The sequence below is a fragment of the Leptosomus discolor genome, chromosome 6 (genome assembly GCF_034619465.1).
Source record: "Leptosomus discolor isolate bLepDis1 chromosome 6, bLepDis1.hap2, whole genome shotgun sequence".
In the NCBI taxonomy this organism is placed as follows: Eukaryota; Metazoa; Chordata; class Aves; order Leptosomiformes; family Leptosomidae; genus Leptosomus; species Leptosomus discolor.
Window position 1 is genome coordinate 64,097,874 of NC_141396.1, and position 16,958 is coordinate 64,114,831.

Sequence of the window (16,958 nt, forward strand, 5' to 3'; positions counted from 1 at the left end):
TGCACGTGGTTCAGCCCAACAGAGAGCATAAAAATCAACCCACCAGCAACATGAACTTGGAAGAAAACTGGTTTGACCTGGCTTCAACCCATGTATTCCTTTCCGGCAACTGGGGACACCCCGTGTCACGATGGTGAGCATCCAGGCTGGTCATGGGAGTCGTATTTACCTTGTGATTCAAGTGCATATCACAACTGCTGTATCGTACTCTTGTGATTGCACTACACTGCTGTATCACTTTTCCAAACTAAGATCCCACATCAAATACCTTCCAAGGAATAAATCCGCTATTAAAACGCTAAATCCTCCTCGTGTGGAATACCTAAAAGAACCGGGTCAGAAAGTATTGGACTTGGACAGAAACACGCGAGAAGAAAAGGCTCTGTTGATCGCTTTTGATCTCGAGGTGGTGTTTTACAGGACTGAGGAAAACCTGCCGTTACTTACCTATTCTCTTCTGGGATTATTCTTTGCTAATTAGAAATTTGGATAAGACAGAAAAAAACCCCTGAAAAGCATGAATAATTTGAAAACACAACTGGGTTGTTTCTAGCTACTCAGCTTCATTATCTGCTTCCCTTGAATTGAAGAGACTAGAAGCATTAGATTAGCAATTAGATCAGCACTCTCCAATTTTGCCCTTTCAGAAAGAAAAGAAAATATTATGTTAATTAGCGGGTTCTCTAGTCTCTATTTCATATTCGATCTTTTCATTCCTTCTTATTTCCTCAACTATCTGGCACAAAGGCATTTAGATAACCTACATGCTCTGCTGAAGAGGTGCATTCCAGACTTGGAGACTCATTTCTTGAGCAAACTCCAGAGACTTTTGGCACCTCACAAAGGGCTGAGCTCTCTTCAAAGAAGGGTGGTGAAATAGATTTTTACCTACTCATCTTACAAACTTAGAGAGGATTTCTTCTCCTTACTCTTACTGCCAATCCTTTTCAACCTTTGCTTTTAGCCCTTCAGCAGACAAGACTAATGAACTAAATATTGAGTAGGAAGGAACCTGTCAGCTGGTAAGAACAGCCTGCTGCCTCCAGCTACGAAATGCCAGTCTCCCAGAGGTGAGTTATCAAACGGTTGCTGCAGCACAACAACGTGACCAAAACAGCTCAGGCTCTGGAGGGTTCAGCGCTGTTACCTCTCGGAGGCTGCGAGGGAAATCTAAGCGGAGTGCATGTATGAGAACAGACCAATACATCAACGCTTTGCGCTGCCAGGTGGTATAAAAGTCTGAGCTCTCAAAAATTCAGTGAAATTCTCCTCTAGAAGACAGCACCAACATGCTCCCACCACACTGCTGAAGGCATGGGGTGAGTAAAAAGTGAACCACTGGGAGCTGCGTTCCCACCACTCTCGTCTGGCTACTGCCTGTCCCTGCACACACCTGGATTTCTTCCTCTGGGCACCTGCAGAACCGTATCAGGGCTCCAAAGCCTCTCACCTCCAAACCCTGCCGGGAATCACAAAGGGCATCCCACAAGGTGAGGGCCAAGCTCTCTTATCAAGGTGAATGTCCTCTATCCTAAAGGCCAAAGGCTGCAGCACTTGGTTTCTCAGCACCAGGTTTCTCTTAGGATCTAAGTTTTTCTGCACTACCTCCTCTGCTGTCAGGCTCTTGGTTAATACAGGTAAGACAGCTCTAAAAATCAGTGCTCGCAGAAAAACTCCTCTGAATCCTGTTCCTGTACACCTAATGCTCTCGACACGCTGGATGGGTGCATGGCAGCGCTTCCCTGGAGGTCCTGAACGCCGGGTGGATGTTACACTGGAGACCCCAGCTCTCCTGAATGAATTGGGATCATAGTGAGTGACAACCTGGGATCACTGGCATCACGGTCCTGCTCCGGAGAGAACTTCCTGTCAAACATGCACGTAACTGAGGGCACTAGGGTGGGAGAGGCAAAGAAATGCAGTGCAGTTAGAGCCTGACCCACGCCTGAGGAGAAATGAGACGCCAGTGGAGGAGGAGGAGGAGGAGAGGACTGCTCCTAGTGCTCAGTACAGGTCAGCTCTAAGGTGACGAGGCAGCATGAGCACACACTGCAGTGCTGCATGGAGTCACGAGGGAGAGCCGTGCCACGCATCTGCTGAGCTGCAGCGCAGTCCCCTACGGCCCAAGAGGACGCATTTCAGCGTGGGGCAGGGCAAGAGCCTGTACAAGGGTCTCTGACGAGGCTCGTGACCTCTCTCATCACCGTAACTCAGCCTGACGGCATCCTAGTATTTGCCAAATTGAAATTCCTCTTCCTGCTGTTCACACCCTGGCATTTAAAGTCTTCATGACATATAAAAAGGGAAAGCACTGGAAAAGTTTCCTTAAGAATATGTGCCATTTTATTGGATTAGATGTTTTACAGAATCAGAGTCCTTAAGCAATAAAAGGATCTGATCAGGGAAATAAAAATTTAACATCCACCATGAATTCTTCTCCTTTAACTATGCTAGTGAGGCTTTCATATTTATAGCGAGAGATTATCCCGTTCATGGGATAATAAATTACACCAGATCTAATTACTTCATCACCAGCAATAGTTTTTCATCGACACTGACAGGCCTTAAATTGGGATGCGTCCTTTTAATTCTGCTCTTAACCTTCAGATGAATCTCTCGGGCAGAAGTGCACAGGGAACACAGCAGTGGGCACGGCGGCAACACAGAGCAGTGTCAAGTTTGCTCTGTAGACTGTGATCCCGTGGAAGAAAACACGTTGCAAAAGTCCTGCTCCCACTTAAATCTGTGACAAAATCCTCTTCAACTAAGTGCGGCCAGGATTTCACCTCCTGGCTTGGCCCACTGGCCTGAGTCGGTCCAAATCGCGGTGTGTAAGTTCAAGCCTTTGTGTAGGTTTGACAGATAAGAGTCCAAATGTTGTTGCTGTCCATTAACCACGGTGGGACGGGGGACATAGGTGCAGATAAGGGCTCCACCTCACCTGCTTTGCTCCTCAGGGGGGGTTTCTGTGCGCTCCTGTTCCTCCCTGGGTCCTTTTGCAGTTTTTCAAGCTGCTGTTCCAACACGACACATCGCCGCCGCTCTTCCTGAAGCCTCTTCTCAGCTTCTAAGGCTTTGTCGCTGCCTTCCTCCACCCTGATGGGCAAAAAAAGGTGGTTCAGCTTATTTATTTCACGACTAGCAAGCATCAGTCAGTCTTGATACTCAATCCTTCAGGCTGCACAGCTCCCAACAGAGGGAAAAGGAGAATTTTCCGTGCATCCACAGGCAGAAATCCCAGCACAATTGTTCCAGATGTCATCCTCCAGATTTGCCCACCAGACTTAACTAGTGAGTACAGTGAATGGAAGTTGCCCAGGTCCCTTAACACTGGCTACTCGGGTGAACTGACCACTCAGACGAGCAGGCAAGCTGCAGATTGCTGAGGAGAGATCTTTTATTACAGGAATCATAAACTGTGGGGTTTTTTTAAACACTCTGGGAAAATTTGGAAGGAAAATAGTTTATAAAACCGCTGTCTCGTATTTAGCTGTTTTGCGTCAGTTATCTGCAAGAAAGAAAAGAAACTTGACGTTGCTTTTAATAAACGTGGCCCTTAGACACTACTGTGGAAGGGAGTGAGTGGAAAAGAAACGGATGGTTCACGCTGCAGCACAGAGCAGAGGGGCAAAGTGCCTCAATTCACCCCAAAAAAACATCTTAGAAAAGCAACTACAAAAAATTTGACATGCGCCCACAGCTGCAGTCAGTGGTGCATCTCCTGGTACCAAATGATTTAAAGGAGTTTAAAGCTAGAGAGAAACCTGAATTGACTCGCTGTGTGGTATAGTGCAGAATAAAGGAATTTCCTTCTTGACCCCCCGGGTGATAGCTGACTAATCCCTGAATCAAAAGGCTGGACCAGTCTTATTTCCCTCCTAGTTGGCATAGCTAAAAAAAAAATATTATGACTGTGATAAAATTATATCGCTCTCTTAAAAATCTAGCTACAGGCAAGACTCTGACCTCCTGTGGCAGTAAATTACCAGACTGGTGACGTGCTATGAGAAATTGTGTTTCCCTCGGTGGTTCTGAAGTCACTAAACTTTCACTTGACCAGGTCTTCCCCCAGCATCCACAACCAGCGGAGGAAAAACGACAAGGCTAGCTGGTTTTTATTAAATCTTCTGCCAATATGAATAACAAACTAAAACGTTCCTCTGGCTCTTCCCCTTCCCCCAGCAGGGCCCAATCCTCCGAACCCTTTACGTTCTGCTCCGCAGTGACTGTGCAGCCCCGTCCTAAATCCTGGCAGCTGCTGTTCAAAACCACCACTCGTGTAACCCTTCCCAGTGCTCCTCTCTTGACTTAAGCACTACGTGCACTGCTTGAGCTTCGCTGCCCCACGCTCTGACGGGGGAAGAGGAGGAATGCACCATTTTTTTTTTTTTTTTACACATATTCACGTTGAAATGTGACCGGGTGCTCTATTATCCTGAGGTCCTCCAAGAGTTATTGCACGCGGTCTCACGGAATTTACTTTACCTGCAGGAGCTCTTGATAAATGTGCCGTAACTGTGGAGGTGCTGAATCATCAGTCTGCGGTACGTTTTACAAGCGACTCTGCATTTCATTGACTCCACGTTCTCCATGACCCCACGTTTGTGATGGCCCCATTTCAGCCATCACTCACACCTCCATCCTCCTCTAATTGCATAGCTCTATTACACTCACTGGACTTACAAACAGGAATAAAAGTCTCCCCGTTTGTATTTCCAGGATTTAGCCCTTAAAAGCACAGGGGATGATACCTTTACCACAGTTACCAAAAAACGTGTTTTCCTGACTGCGATGAATTGTACGGCACAAAAGCCAGACAAGCGAGGAATGGTAACTAGCGTAAAATCACACAAGCAAATAGTGCCTGTTGTATTCAAAAGTGCACAGACAAACACATACCTTCCCACAGGCTGTAACACAGATTTGGGAATCTAATAATATACATACTCTAACTGTGAAAAAAAGCAGTAGCTAGAAGGTATGTAGACAGAAAAGACTTTGCTTCCTGCCCTCCTAAAACTGGCTTTTAACACCATCTTAAATTGAACTGAGTAATAGAAAAGAAAAAAAAAAAATCACTGCTATGCTTCAGTTAAACCAGAAGGAATTCATTTAAAAGAGGATACAGCGAAACTTAAAAGAGTGTGAATCTGGAACAGAAGTCAGATTGTAACTATAATTACAGTATTTACTACTGATGAATAATATTGCTGCCTAAATCAGACCACACACATAAACACACAAATTTTAGTTTTATCTAGGTGCAGCAAGCTTGAAGACGACACTGTTTTCTCTGTCCTTTGTTCTAAAAGAATAATAATAATAATAAAAATGAATCATCAACTAGGCGGGGAAATTGAGCAGAAAAAATTTAAAAGCCCCTCTTGAGGGAAAAGCTCACGCTGGCAGCGTGGGGGTGCACCGTACAGCCTCTCCCACGTCTCAAGCGCTCCGTCATCGCAGCATCCCACAAAGGATCCTGGCGGAATCAGCCTCTACCTTTTCTGCAGCACAGTGACCAGCTCCAGGAGCCTGTTCCGTTCCACTTCAGCAGCCTGGCAGAGCGCCTTGTGCTCTGTGACCTGCGTCTGCAGCACCTCCAAATCCGGGCTGTCAGCGCCAGCGAGCCTAAAAGCAGCAGAAGCGTAGAGAGTTTGTTTCCCATTTCAGCAACCAAAGAAATGAAACAAAGAGGGGATTTGAAAACCCTATCAAAATACACTCGTCTGAAGACTAAGCTAGAATGCAGAGCCAGGCTCCTTACCTCCCCCCAGCACCAATCTCTACGCTGCAATAAAGGAAAGAGAAAGATTTGAAAATAAAGCCACTGTGAGTTTCACTAGAAAGGGGTTTTCCCTCGCAAGGAGGCTTCCCCTTCCCATCACCCCTGAAACCAAACTTCCACCCCTGAGCAAGCCACGATCGCTGACTCTCCTCCCTTTGCTACTGCCCAAGTAAAACAAGCCTGTACGTGGGCTCTCCAAAAGCTAAGCCTTTAAGCGGCACGCTGTTGATTTTCTCCCACTGAAAGGCTTCAGGCAGCATCAGTACAACGGCTGTTCTTGTGCCTGATACCTGACGAAAGGAAGGGGCAGTTTTCCCACGCATCCCATTATTATGTACTTCATCACTTCTCCCATCTCTCCCTGCAGGAGTATTCAGGAATATGTCCTTTAGAGCAAAAAGCAGGAGAAAACGTGGTGACTGGGGGTAAAAAGGGAAAAATGGGATTTATGGGGAAATAAAACTAGAAATCGATTAAAAAATTAAGACAGCAAGAAGACATTAGAGCCTTTGGCAGCAGGTAGGAAAGGACGGTGAAAGAAGCTGTTCACAGCACCAAGGCAGACACGGACAAGGTTTGCCAGCAGCTCGCGGAGCGTGGCGGGAAACCTCCCGTGTTTTCGAGGAAGTTGATGCACGTACCTTCCAGGCGTGAGGTTAGTACCGGGAAGGAAAGGCTGCGTGGCGGCGGACTCGACAAGCGTATGGCCCATCTTGGACACTGTGCTGGGAGGAAGAAAGCTTTGTGAAGCCCTGAGCTCTCCAGAGGGCAGTCGTCCAAGAACTCCGGACCTTTTCCAGTGTCTGTGTTTATTGCTGCCTTGTAGGGGAAAATCTCCCAGAGCCTCCTAAGTGGGTATCACTCCGGCTCTGCATACACAATAGCTCAGCTTGCTCCCCGACTCCAAAACACTGCTGCAAAAACACCTCGTGTCTCCGTTTTAGGCAAAAACTACCGGGCAGCGTTCGAGCTCTGCGCTTCTGGGGATACTTTGCTGGCCCTCCAGACCGGCCTGGAGGAGCTCCACGGCACAGAGTAGCCCCACAGCAGCTCGTGAGCAGGAATTTCTCTCGATCCCGCTTGGCTCCAGCTGAGCACGCGGCCACACAGGTGGCCACTGCTGCTCTGCTGTCTCAGACCCTGGCAGGGAGCACCCTCATCTTGCACCTTCCCCCACTAGGATGAGGGACAAGCACAGGTTACTGTGCATGTTTTACGTGCTTTCACAACCAACAGAACCCCTGCTCTGCAGCCACGTGCGCAGCTTTTCTTTCCAAATGCCCTTTAAAAGTACCTTTATACAGTTTTCTGAACCCTTCTGCTTTGTGGAGACGCTCAGGAAGAGCTGTCAGGCTTACTGCTGCAAGAGGAGGAGTGAACTGGTAACACGAGAGTATCGCTTCCACTCTGGATGAGTTTTATGCATAATGACACGTGTGCTCGGGAGGTAAAATTCAAGTTTTCCAAACTTGAGCTCCGCTGCCTCAAGGCAAGTCCTCCACGTTTCCTTGCCTTTAGGCTGCAGCTAACAGAGGATAAAGCCTTCGTATTGTGGAAGAGGCAGAGCTGCCTTCCAGGCTAGGAGTGGTTAACCCCCAAAATCAAGGGAAGGCTGATAACGACAGGAGCGGCCCAGTCTAACAATGCAGACTTTTATTTCGACATCTCCGAGGGGCTTTAGCTCCTATTTATAGCATTTTTCATGTCATCTTTCCTGATAGGAAAAGATGATTCACTAAAGTAAAATGAAACAGAGAGTTCATCAGCATATTAAAGTTAATGGAAGGAGTGAGCCCTGCTGACCAAGTCATTAACGGCTCTTGCAGTTCTCAGATTCCCTCGTTGCCCACCTGACAGGTCAGCTGGTTTCGTGACCGAGCGGTGTCGGCCACGTACACAAGCAGTCAGTTATGCATCGCACTTAGCGGTTTCTACAAAGCCATTACCCAACCTCGTTTTCCCACTTGCCTTCCTGCTTACCGTCAGCAGCCCTACGAAGTAAAAAAGTGGCTAAAATGCAGATTTGCTCCGTGAGAGCACAACTTCTGCAGGGTTAGAGGTGGGAGAATAAAGCCAGTCAGAGGGGTATAGCAGTGGAGATGCAGGCACAAAGTCAGGATGCTCTAACTCTAACTCAAAAAGAGCGAGAAGAGCTTTTCTTAAATTTTGTAGTAAAGCTCTACTTAGACTCGGGGATACATCTGACGATTTACAAGCCAAATTCAGTGCCTAAAGTAATGTGGAATGTGAGTTAAAATTACAGAGAAGAAATCAGCTGCAATTTTACCTCGATGAAACATTCCCTCCTTCCTCAGAAGAGCAGTCTCAAATCTTTGCACCCGTGAACTCTTTAACAACAAACGCAGCATTTTAACAGGAAAGGATATAACTTACTGCAGTATTATGGTCCCTGTACCCAGCCAGAGCGAGCCAGAGTCACACCCGTGTAAACAAAAATCAGATTTAGCGCTGTATGGAGCTTAGTGTGATTCACAGGGTCCTCAGCGCGGCTTTAAAAAGGGCGTTTGTTAAGAACAAATGATGCGGCGGGTTTTCAACGTTTCTGCAAGGAAATCCTAGTCAAAGCACATTGATCGATTTAAATCACGTGCCAGTGATTTAGTGCTCACCTAAAATGGCGTTGTGTGTTAATTCACCACCCTGCTCTCAGAAGTCTGCTCATTAGAAGCCCCGTTTCTCATAAGAGGGAAGAATCACAGGCACTTAAGCTAACCACACAGACATCCTCTGAGCTGCAGAAAGGGAATTAGCTGCGCTGCCATCATGCCAAATGCAGTAATGTCTGCAAGTCTGTGTATCTTTCTCTGTTCCAGGACGAAAGTCGACGAGATAACGTGATTAGAGATTCCCATATACTGTAAACAGGCTGCCACAGCTGTTGGCACACAGCACTTGTGGTTGGAGCCAACTGCCTGGGAAAACCACGCTTCTGAATAACTCCCAATCATTTTCAACATTGACATTGGGGGCTTCTTACCGAGCAGATCCAATCCTTCCAACCTGATTGCTGCCTGATGCCAGAGGCTTAAACAGAGTAAAACCTGGATCTTCCAAGGGTTCAGAAGGTGGTGGGTCAGCAGCTCCTGAACGGTCCCCTTGATGGGCAGATTCCTTCTGTTGATGTTGGAGCAGGTTATAAAACCAGTTACGCAGTTCAAAGGAAAATAGCTGCGTCCGTGCCTAATCAGCAGCTTAAGATCATTGCTACGAGCATGCCAGAAGGTTTGAGTTACAGGACTTCCTCAGAAACTTTTCTTTCGTTTCTATCCATTGCAGGATGGAAACAACAAAAGTCAGTAAAAAGTTGCAATTTCATATGAAATCCTAAGGGGGCACACAGTGTTGCTAGAGAACCCGCAGCACAGCACCACCGCTACTGGTGCCAGCATGGCTGGTTTGTGTCCCTAACCCAAGTTTTACCTTGGGTTCAACGCTCTAGCTCCCATTACCGAGGGACCTGACAGACTGAAAATCTCACCGCGGCCCTCTGAGGGTGTTAGATCAATGGGAATAGATCTCAAAGGATTACAACGTGCGCTCCTCCAGCTCATTTCTTCTGGCTCTCTACCTGGAGTGCGAGTTGCCCAATCTCCTCTTCCAGCTCTTTAACCTTTGCCTCTCGTTCAGCCACCATCTGTCTGAGCTGCTCTAGAAGGCAGTTTTGCTTCTGAACCTCGCTGTTCAAGTGCTGCCCTAGCATCTGCTGGGACTCCTTGTTCTTCTCATCCTGCTGGTTCAGGTGCTCCTGCATTTGCTTCTGCTGGTTCTGATAACACAGAAACAAAGAGTGAGATACTGACTTTTGTACACAACGATCATTAAGACTCTTTGGGTGTTACACCCCCCAAGACAAACACCCGTTTAGGAATGCTGGGACAAGCCACTGCCCTGCCAAGCCCCTTCCTCAGCGTAAGCACGCTGATGTCACTAGTGCTGCTCCAAGAATCTGGTCCGTTACGTTTTAAGCACGAGATCACCTTGTCTTGCTCGTGGCGTCTGTGCCTTGAGAAGACTGCACAGCACATCTACGGGCAATGCCCAGACACACGTGGCTGGGTAAGGACCGTCCATCCCCACTGTGGTCATATCAAGACTTTAGTGACTGGATGGTGCAAGTAGAAAAGACCTGAGCAATTGAGAGATTCAGCTTTCTGGCGGGTTTGCTACTCGGTGTGGCAGAAAAGAGAGCACGAAAGGCTGGCCTTTGACAAAGAAGGTGACTTTTTCATAAATTGGATACGAGTAAAGCTTTCAATGTGCTTTTTGTGAAATTAGAACACAGATTGTGCAGTAGTGGCAGTAAAAGATGAGGGATGTATGAGACAACAGCTATGAGGCTAGGCTGCTTTATCAACGGGCTTTGGAGTTTTTCTCACACTGACAAATCTAACACTTGTTGGACAGTTTGTTCCATCAAGCCAACCAACTGCAAGCAAGGTGCTTCTTTGATGTAAGGGATAAAACAAGTTAACCCTTCCTTCCTAAGGAAACTCACATCTTTCTGTAACAATTTTAGTGAGAATGCTCAGGCTGTGCAAAAGTGACCACAGTTATTTGGCTCCCCTGCAATCTGCCTAATCTGCTGGTCCGTACCCGTATTCCCCACGGCTGCCTGGTGGGCAGAAAGGCAAATGCCAGCTTAGTCATAAGCATGTCTTCGCTAAAACCGAGGTACAGAAGCAAGGAAATGTGATTTGAAACTTGGGAGGGGCTGGATCAGGAAACACAGAACTAACCCTACTAGAAAGTGGCATGTTTTCCACTAATGGTTTTTTATTATTGTAATTGGGGAAGACTATTTAGAATCATGGCAGGACGAAAGGATGCCGCAAGACCATGAGAGCAGCCATTTATTTCAGCATAACTGCACCTCGAGTCTCTGCTAAAACTCTTGGTTTCGAAGGGGCCAAATCCCCTCAGCTACTGCGAATGGGTGGGCGCGTGGTTTAGTGCACGGGGTTCAGCTCGTGCGTTTTGGGCTGCGTCCCGCACCAAATGAGAGGGCAAGACGGCAGGCATTCTAAGGAAAAAAAATATCTCCCAATGAGCTGAAAGCAGGACAAAGTCCAGCTTCCTGAGTCAGGAATGAAGCCCTTCCTACTAGACAATCCTACTTCAATGCTGCTGCAAAACGTTTCCTCCGATACTTGCAGCTTAGAGCCACTTTGCTGCAACTGTGTCACGCCTGGTGCCGTCTCGCAGCCTTTACACAACCCGATGCAAAAGGGCTTTGGCTGACTAGGCAACCTCCGCTTGTCACAGTTTGATTCATCAGGCCCCTGTACACCTGAAGGTTGTCTGTGTCACCGTGTCATTAAACAACACCATGTTTCATCACCGATCTGCAGGGGCTGGGACCAACAGGAATAGCCAAGACTGTACCAGTAAGGCGTCTATGAGCTCATCGTCGTGTTTTCCTTTCTCCAGCAAGGTGACGATCTGTTCCTTCAGCGTCTTCACCTCGCTGCACAGCACTTTGTTCCTGGCTTTCGATGCCTCAAGTTTTCTTTTCACTTCCTCGTGACTTTTTTGGAGAGCATCGTGTTCCCCGCTGAGTTTCTGCAGTGATGCAAACACACCAAGGGAAATGACAGCGACAGCCTATCACCCAGCCCCAGGTGCTCTGGTGAGCTAAAGGAATCACCCAGCACCTGGGAGAACCTAAAAAAAAAATAGAACTGGCATACCCCATCATCCCGAAGCAAGTAGAAATTACAAGTGCTACTACTCGCTGCCTGCTTGCCAGCATCAAAAAAAGGTCTGTCTGCTCAGGAATACGAGTGGACTAGGTTGCTTCAGTAAATGCCAGGAAGCAAATAATAATTTTGTGTTAAAATCTCATTCTGTAGGCTCCTGCTTTTTCATTTGCCTCATCATTCTCCACGGGGAAGCTCTCTTCCAGCCAGATACAGGGGGGGGATGCCACACTGTCTCCCAGAAGCTGCCCTTGGCATATGCTGCCCCTTGTGCCATGCCTTCACCCAGATGAAGCCGGCCAGGGAGCACGCTAGAAGTGAAGTAGTAACGGAGAAGTGCGAGGGAAGTTACTGTGAACGAAGCCTGAAACACAAAGGCACAAGTGGAACCATGCAGGCTACAGCTATTGAGGAAAGCCTTCCCTGTGCTGCGTGCCTGTAGCCACAAATCTTCTCTTTCATTCTCATGGCCAAGAGGGAAAGGTGGGCATCAGCCCATTGCTCATTTTGTTGCCCAGTTAAACTGTGGTGAGAAAAGCAGGAGCTAATCAAGCTCCGGGATGGTGCCAGGCAGCCTCTACGGAAGCGACTACAGTGAAGAAGCACAGGGAGATGCGCTTTGCTAACCTGGGTAGGTGCAGCTGACCCCAGCTACCCAGGTTTCTTGTGGACACAGGGCTACACATCCTTTCCACCTCGGGGTTTACCACGTGTGCCACTAGCTATAGCCTCCCTCAACCCCTCAACAACGGTTGCCCGTTTATTTTTGTGGCAATTCCATGTGACAGACAAACGGTGGGACCCATTTTCGGAATGCCTCTTAGAGGGCGTCTGGCGTCGCTCTCAACGTTATCCTCTTCAAATGTAGAAGGCCACAGCCACCCAGATACGTGCGGTGTGAGGGGGACGTTTGTACTTAACCCCACATGAAGAACGGCCAAAGGGTGAGAGGGATGCTACAGCCTTCGGATGCAGCTGTAGCAGGGATTTTCTCTGCGTCCACCTTCAGTACAAAGCCAGTACCAGCTGCATTGCAACCCAGGGCCTCCCTCCCTCTTTCCAACATCACCCATCAGGCACCCTTGTCAGATGGCCACATTTCAGGCCAGGCAGACGTATCTGACACACCAATCATGAAGCAGAGGGGAAGACCAAACCTTGTACTGCAGAGGCAGGCCTGGCCACGTAAGAGTGCGGTACCGAAAACACATGTGGAAGCCCTTTGCTCAGTCTGTGAACTACGGCAGGACTTCCTCCAGCAGATCAAATGGGTTCCTGACATTGTCTCCTGGTAGGGTGTAACATACACCCTGAAGGTCAGGCAAGTTATTACACACTATATACCCACACAGCTCAAGGTTTTTTACCTCCAAGGTTTCTTTCTTTTCTTTTTCCAAGCTGCGAATCTTCAGCAAGTTCTTCTTTTGGGCTGACAACTTTCTCGGATCAGTCAGTGCCAGCAATTCCTCATCAATCTCACTCAGTGATGTTCTGGTCTTGTTTTGACCCAACTGATTCTCCAGCTCTCGAACCTAGGGGACAATAATGACGACTCATCCAGAGGCTTTACCAGGGGTACAGTGGTCCAGCATCAAAGAGGACATCACCAAAAGGAGCTCAGAGTGTAGCATCATATTACTTCTTGACCTTATTGTGGTTAACTAACATAAAGCAGTGTCTGCTCTTTCAAATTTAAATTTGTTAGCTGCTAACAAACATGCAGATGTCTACAGCATCTGTGCAGGGAGGAGATGTGACACCAGACCTACAGGAGAGTCAGGACATGTGGGAGATCTGTGCCTTACTGGAGCCACGTGGGGAGGCCAGGCAGACACTCCAAAGCATCCTGAATGCCACTAAACACGTGTGGGCAACAGAATAATACCTTAGATCGCCTCTAAAAGGGCAGACACCCACTCACCCCTATACACTTAAGCACCTTGGTCTGTAGCAGAATCACCATCCAGGATGTCCACAATCCAAGGCACAGTTCATCAGCCTCAACACAGGTACCTAGCACTGGTCTAGATGTCTTGGGATACTGGAGACCCATATGATGCAGGATTTACAAGTCTCTGGAGAGATGACCAGAGGTCAGAGGGACACCCTATGGCATCTGGGCTGGCATTAGACACTTAGGTGCAGCCAAGTGAACTCAGCCCCTGCATCCCAGCTCTTCACCACAGACTTCTTCGAGAGTCAGTAGAGGGAAACGGGCACTGCTACAGCACAGTTCCTCTGCCCTGTTCTGGAGGTGCCTCCCAAGAGGGGATGCACCTTTTGACTCAGTGACTGTATTGACAAGATCCCCACTGACTACACAAGGGGCCTGAGGAGGCTGGCTCAGAGAGAAACTTCTGCAGTACCGTAGAGTACAGTACGTGCAGTCTTCAGATGAATCCCAGCCAGGGGGTCTCATGGAAGGAAGATGTAATCGGCTCAAGGGAAAATTCAGTCAATCAGTGCAAAAATCAAAAGTTTGTTGGCATATAATTAAACAGCGGAAAAATGGAAAAATACGTATCAAATTGCCTGAGAGAAGTTTGATTTAAGATGGAGACAGAACTGCCTCCCTGTCTCCAGCCGACATTTCGGCTAGACTGTGCCCTTCAGGAGATTCAAGAGTTAAAGATTTTACTCAAGTTCCTGGGGGAACAACTTGAAAAACTTATCTGGCCTCAATTCTTCCCATCTGACTTTAGGCACTGAACAAAGGTGTCCAAGTCAGAGCACAGACACTGGCAGGGCTCCTTCAACACTCAGTGGAGAGAGGCACCTTCAAACCATCCTGGGGTTTTAACTAGGCTGCCACAGCTCTCCAAGGTCCCTGAACTCTCTCCTTCAACAAAGATGTGAAAGATTCCCAGCTTAAACACTGAAACTTGCATGTTTGCAATAGACTAATTAAAATAGTTTGCAGGAACTCCGAAAGACACATCAACACATATTTAAAATTTAACACCCCACCTCCCCACACATATGTGCACACACACACATAAACATACCAAAAAACTATATAAAAGTTACCATAAAGTGTTTTATTCTAACAGTTGCTTCCTTCAACAGAGAAAAGGCTGGCCATCTATTTGCAGTAAGCACTGCAAAGTACTGGGATATGCCTTATAAGCAGGTACAAATGTTAGGAATTAGGTAAAGAAGAACTAAGAGTATCTTTAACTCAAACTGAGGGAACACCTCGACGTAGAAAGAGCATCCCAGACCCAGCACCACGCAGGGTCTTAACTCACCTTGCTTTGGAGAACAAGAATTTGCTGGGCTCGTCCACGCCAGCTGCCAGAATTGGTCAAGAGACTTTGAATATTCACATCGTCACCAACTTCATTTGCTAAAAGCTACGAAAAAGGGATGAACACCAACAATAAGGCTAGGCTCAAATACACGGGTTGGGGAGAGGGGAGGGAAAGCTACTCTTCCCAGCGGCAAACCCAAAACACTGTATCTATAAGCAGGGGCCATTCTTTATCGCCTGTATCTGACCCCCTGTACCCCACGTGATGGAAGCTCTTTCAGATCGTTGCCACGGTACAGGGTGTTGATGCTTAGGAGGGGTTGGGCTAACGTGAATTATTTCACTTTGTGAGGTGGGTCATTCGGTATTTCGACGTTTGAGTAATATCCTTTGAGTTTTGAAAAACGTGAATCGGTGGTTTGCTGCCTGCCGACGGGGAGGGTCAAATCGTACCATCCAGCTGGGCGTCAAACTGCGCTAGTGTTGTAAAAACGAGGATTTCAAGTTCGTCACCGAGCGTTACTAACAGGTTTCCATATTATTTTTGATATCGTGAACACTTAACCAGAACGAAACAGGAACAGAGTAGAGGTATTTTCTTAATACACACCCTTGCCACCAGGAATTGAGCCAATCTCTCTTGCACAGTTCTGACACAGCCACATTAACGAGAGCTAAAGTTAGTATGAAGAGCATTTAAATTATTTATAAAAAGGTCAGCAGAGTTCTATTTTTAGGACCATATCCTCTACTCTGATCTGCATTGCAGGTCTCTTCTGCAAAGTAATGAAACCCAAGGAAACAGAGCACATAGTAACACGTTAAAATCCATCACAAATCAAAGAGGAAAAGGTTACGCCGGATGTCACTCCAACAAACTGTTGTTTAAACATGTGCTGTAGTTCAAGTGTGGCCTTTAATCCCGTTGACTTCCACGGGACCGAAGCCTACGCTGAAAGTCAATACACAATCAAACGTTTCGGAAAGGAGGAATGGGCCTGAACGTATGCTGCAAGTCAGTCACAAACCTATTTGGCTGAACTGGGACTTATAAACCTTCAAGAATCTGAGCCCATCGTGGCAAAAGAAATACTGGACGCAGGCATCCAGCTATGGTGGCAGAGCATGAAGGCTGTGTGTCCACGTGCACGCCTTCCCAACGCAACCACTACACCCCTGGATTTTCTTACCTCCTTACACTTCACTGAAATACTTCATGGAGGTTAATCAAAGCTCAACAGAAAAGCAGCTTCCTGATTTCCCAAGAATATACCTCTCGCACGGGATCCCAGCCACAGACTCTGTCCTGCAACAGTACCTTTTGGGTCATCTTCAGCTCCTGCTTTGCAGACTGGAGTTGGTTACGATACTCCGTCACTTTGAAGTTGGCTGTGGTTAATTTTTCTTGCAATGCTTTCACCTCTGGACTTTCAGCCTTTGAAGAGAAGAATGTACTTGGGGAGAACGGAATCCTCAGGGAAAAACTGAAGTGATTAAGATCCACAGACCCATCAGGATCGCAGAATCTTTTTTCCCCAGACCCATGCAAATGCCTTCCCTCGTTTTTGGGGTCACAGAGAAGGTACAAACAGAGCAAATTGGTTATAAAACTAGTGACACGGGTACATCCTTGTCATGAGGAAAGGACTGTGCAATGGGAGAGAACTAAATTTTCCCTTTTCAATTACAATTCGTACCAAGTTTCCTTCTATCATCTGCAGAATTGATTGCTTGATTCCTGCATCACCACCACCAAGAGAATGTATTTTTTCTATGGCTGTCTGTAGCTGGAAAAAAAAAAAAACAACATTGTTATTATAGAATGAACACAGTGAAGAGCACATCTCCATGGAATAGTAATTAGTAAAAAAGTACAACAGCGGTTTTGATGATCCTGGATGTTTACTTACTCTAGAAAAAAAAAAAAGTACTTCATTTTCCCCTTGATTTTTTAAACACAATCAGTAGGAAAGCATATACTTTTTTTCCTGAAATGCCTCCCAAAGATGTACATGTTATTTTACTGTGGTATAACTTCAGTGAAAACGTCTCTGGATCCGCTCAGATGGGATCTGTTATCAAGTGTGGAGACTTCTGGGGGATTTTATCACCATAGGTTCATAAAGTAAGTGTTTATATACCTAAATGCAAATCCAGTACCGTACAGATCAGGATGCTGTCTCTAGATTCTGGATGCCAGTTTACC

General features: G+C 47.0%; 1 protein-coding gene across 2 annotated transcripts in view; it reads right to left on the reverse strand.

Annotated features, from left to right (window-relative positions):
* The window catches only part of LOC147415395 (coiled-coil domain-containing protein 13-like), a 28,765-nt gene that overhangs the window by 1,634 nt on the left and 10,173 nt on the right, over window positions 1–16,958 (reverse strand). The window contains exons 4-13 of one of the 2 annotated variants that reach the window (XM_086467032.1): window positions 16,450–16,539; window positions 16,071–16,187; window positions 14,751–14,855; window positions 12,870–13,034; window positions 11,189–11,365; window positions 9,375–9,572; window positions 8,784–8,920; window positions 6,427–6,510; window positions 5,500–5,628; window positions 2,942–3,096 (exon numbers count right to left, since the gene is read on the reverse strand). In XM_086467032.1, coding sequence (XP_086323158.1) covers window positions 2,942–3,096; window positions 5,500–5,628; window positions 6,427–6,510; window positions 8,784–8,920; window positions 9,375–9,572; window positions 11,189–11,365; window positions 12,870–13,034; window positions 14,751–14,855; window positions 16,071–16,187; window positions 16,450–16,539 — 1,357 coding nt within the window. The remainder of the gene's footprint in view (window positions 1–2,941; window positions 3,097–5,499; window positions 5,629–6,426; window positions 6,511–8,783; window positions 8,921–9,374; window positions 9,573–11,188; window positions 11,366–12,869; window positions 13,035–14,750; window positions 14,856–16,070; window positions 16,188–16,449; window positions 16,540–16,958) is intronic. The other variant, XM_086467033.1, reaches the window with a different exon arrangement.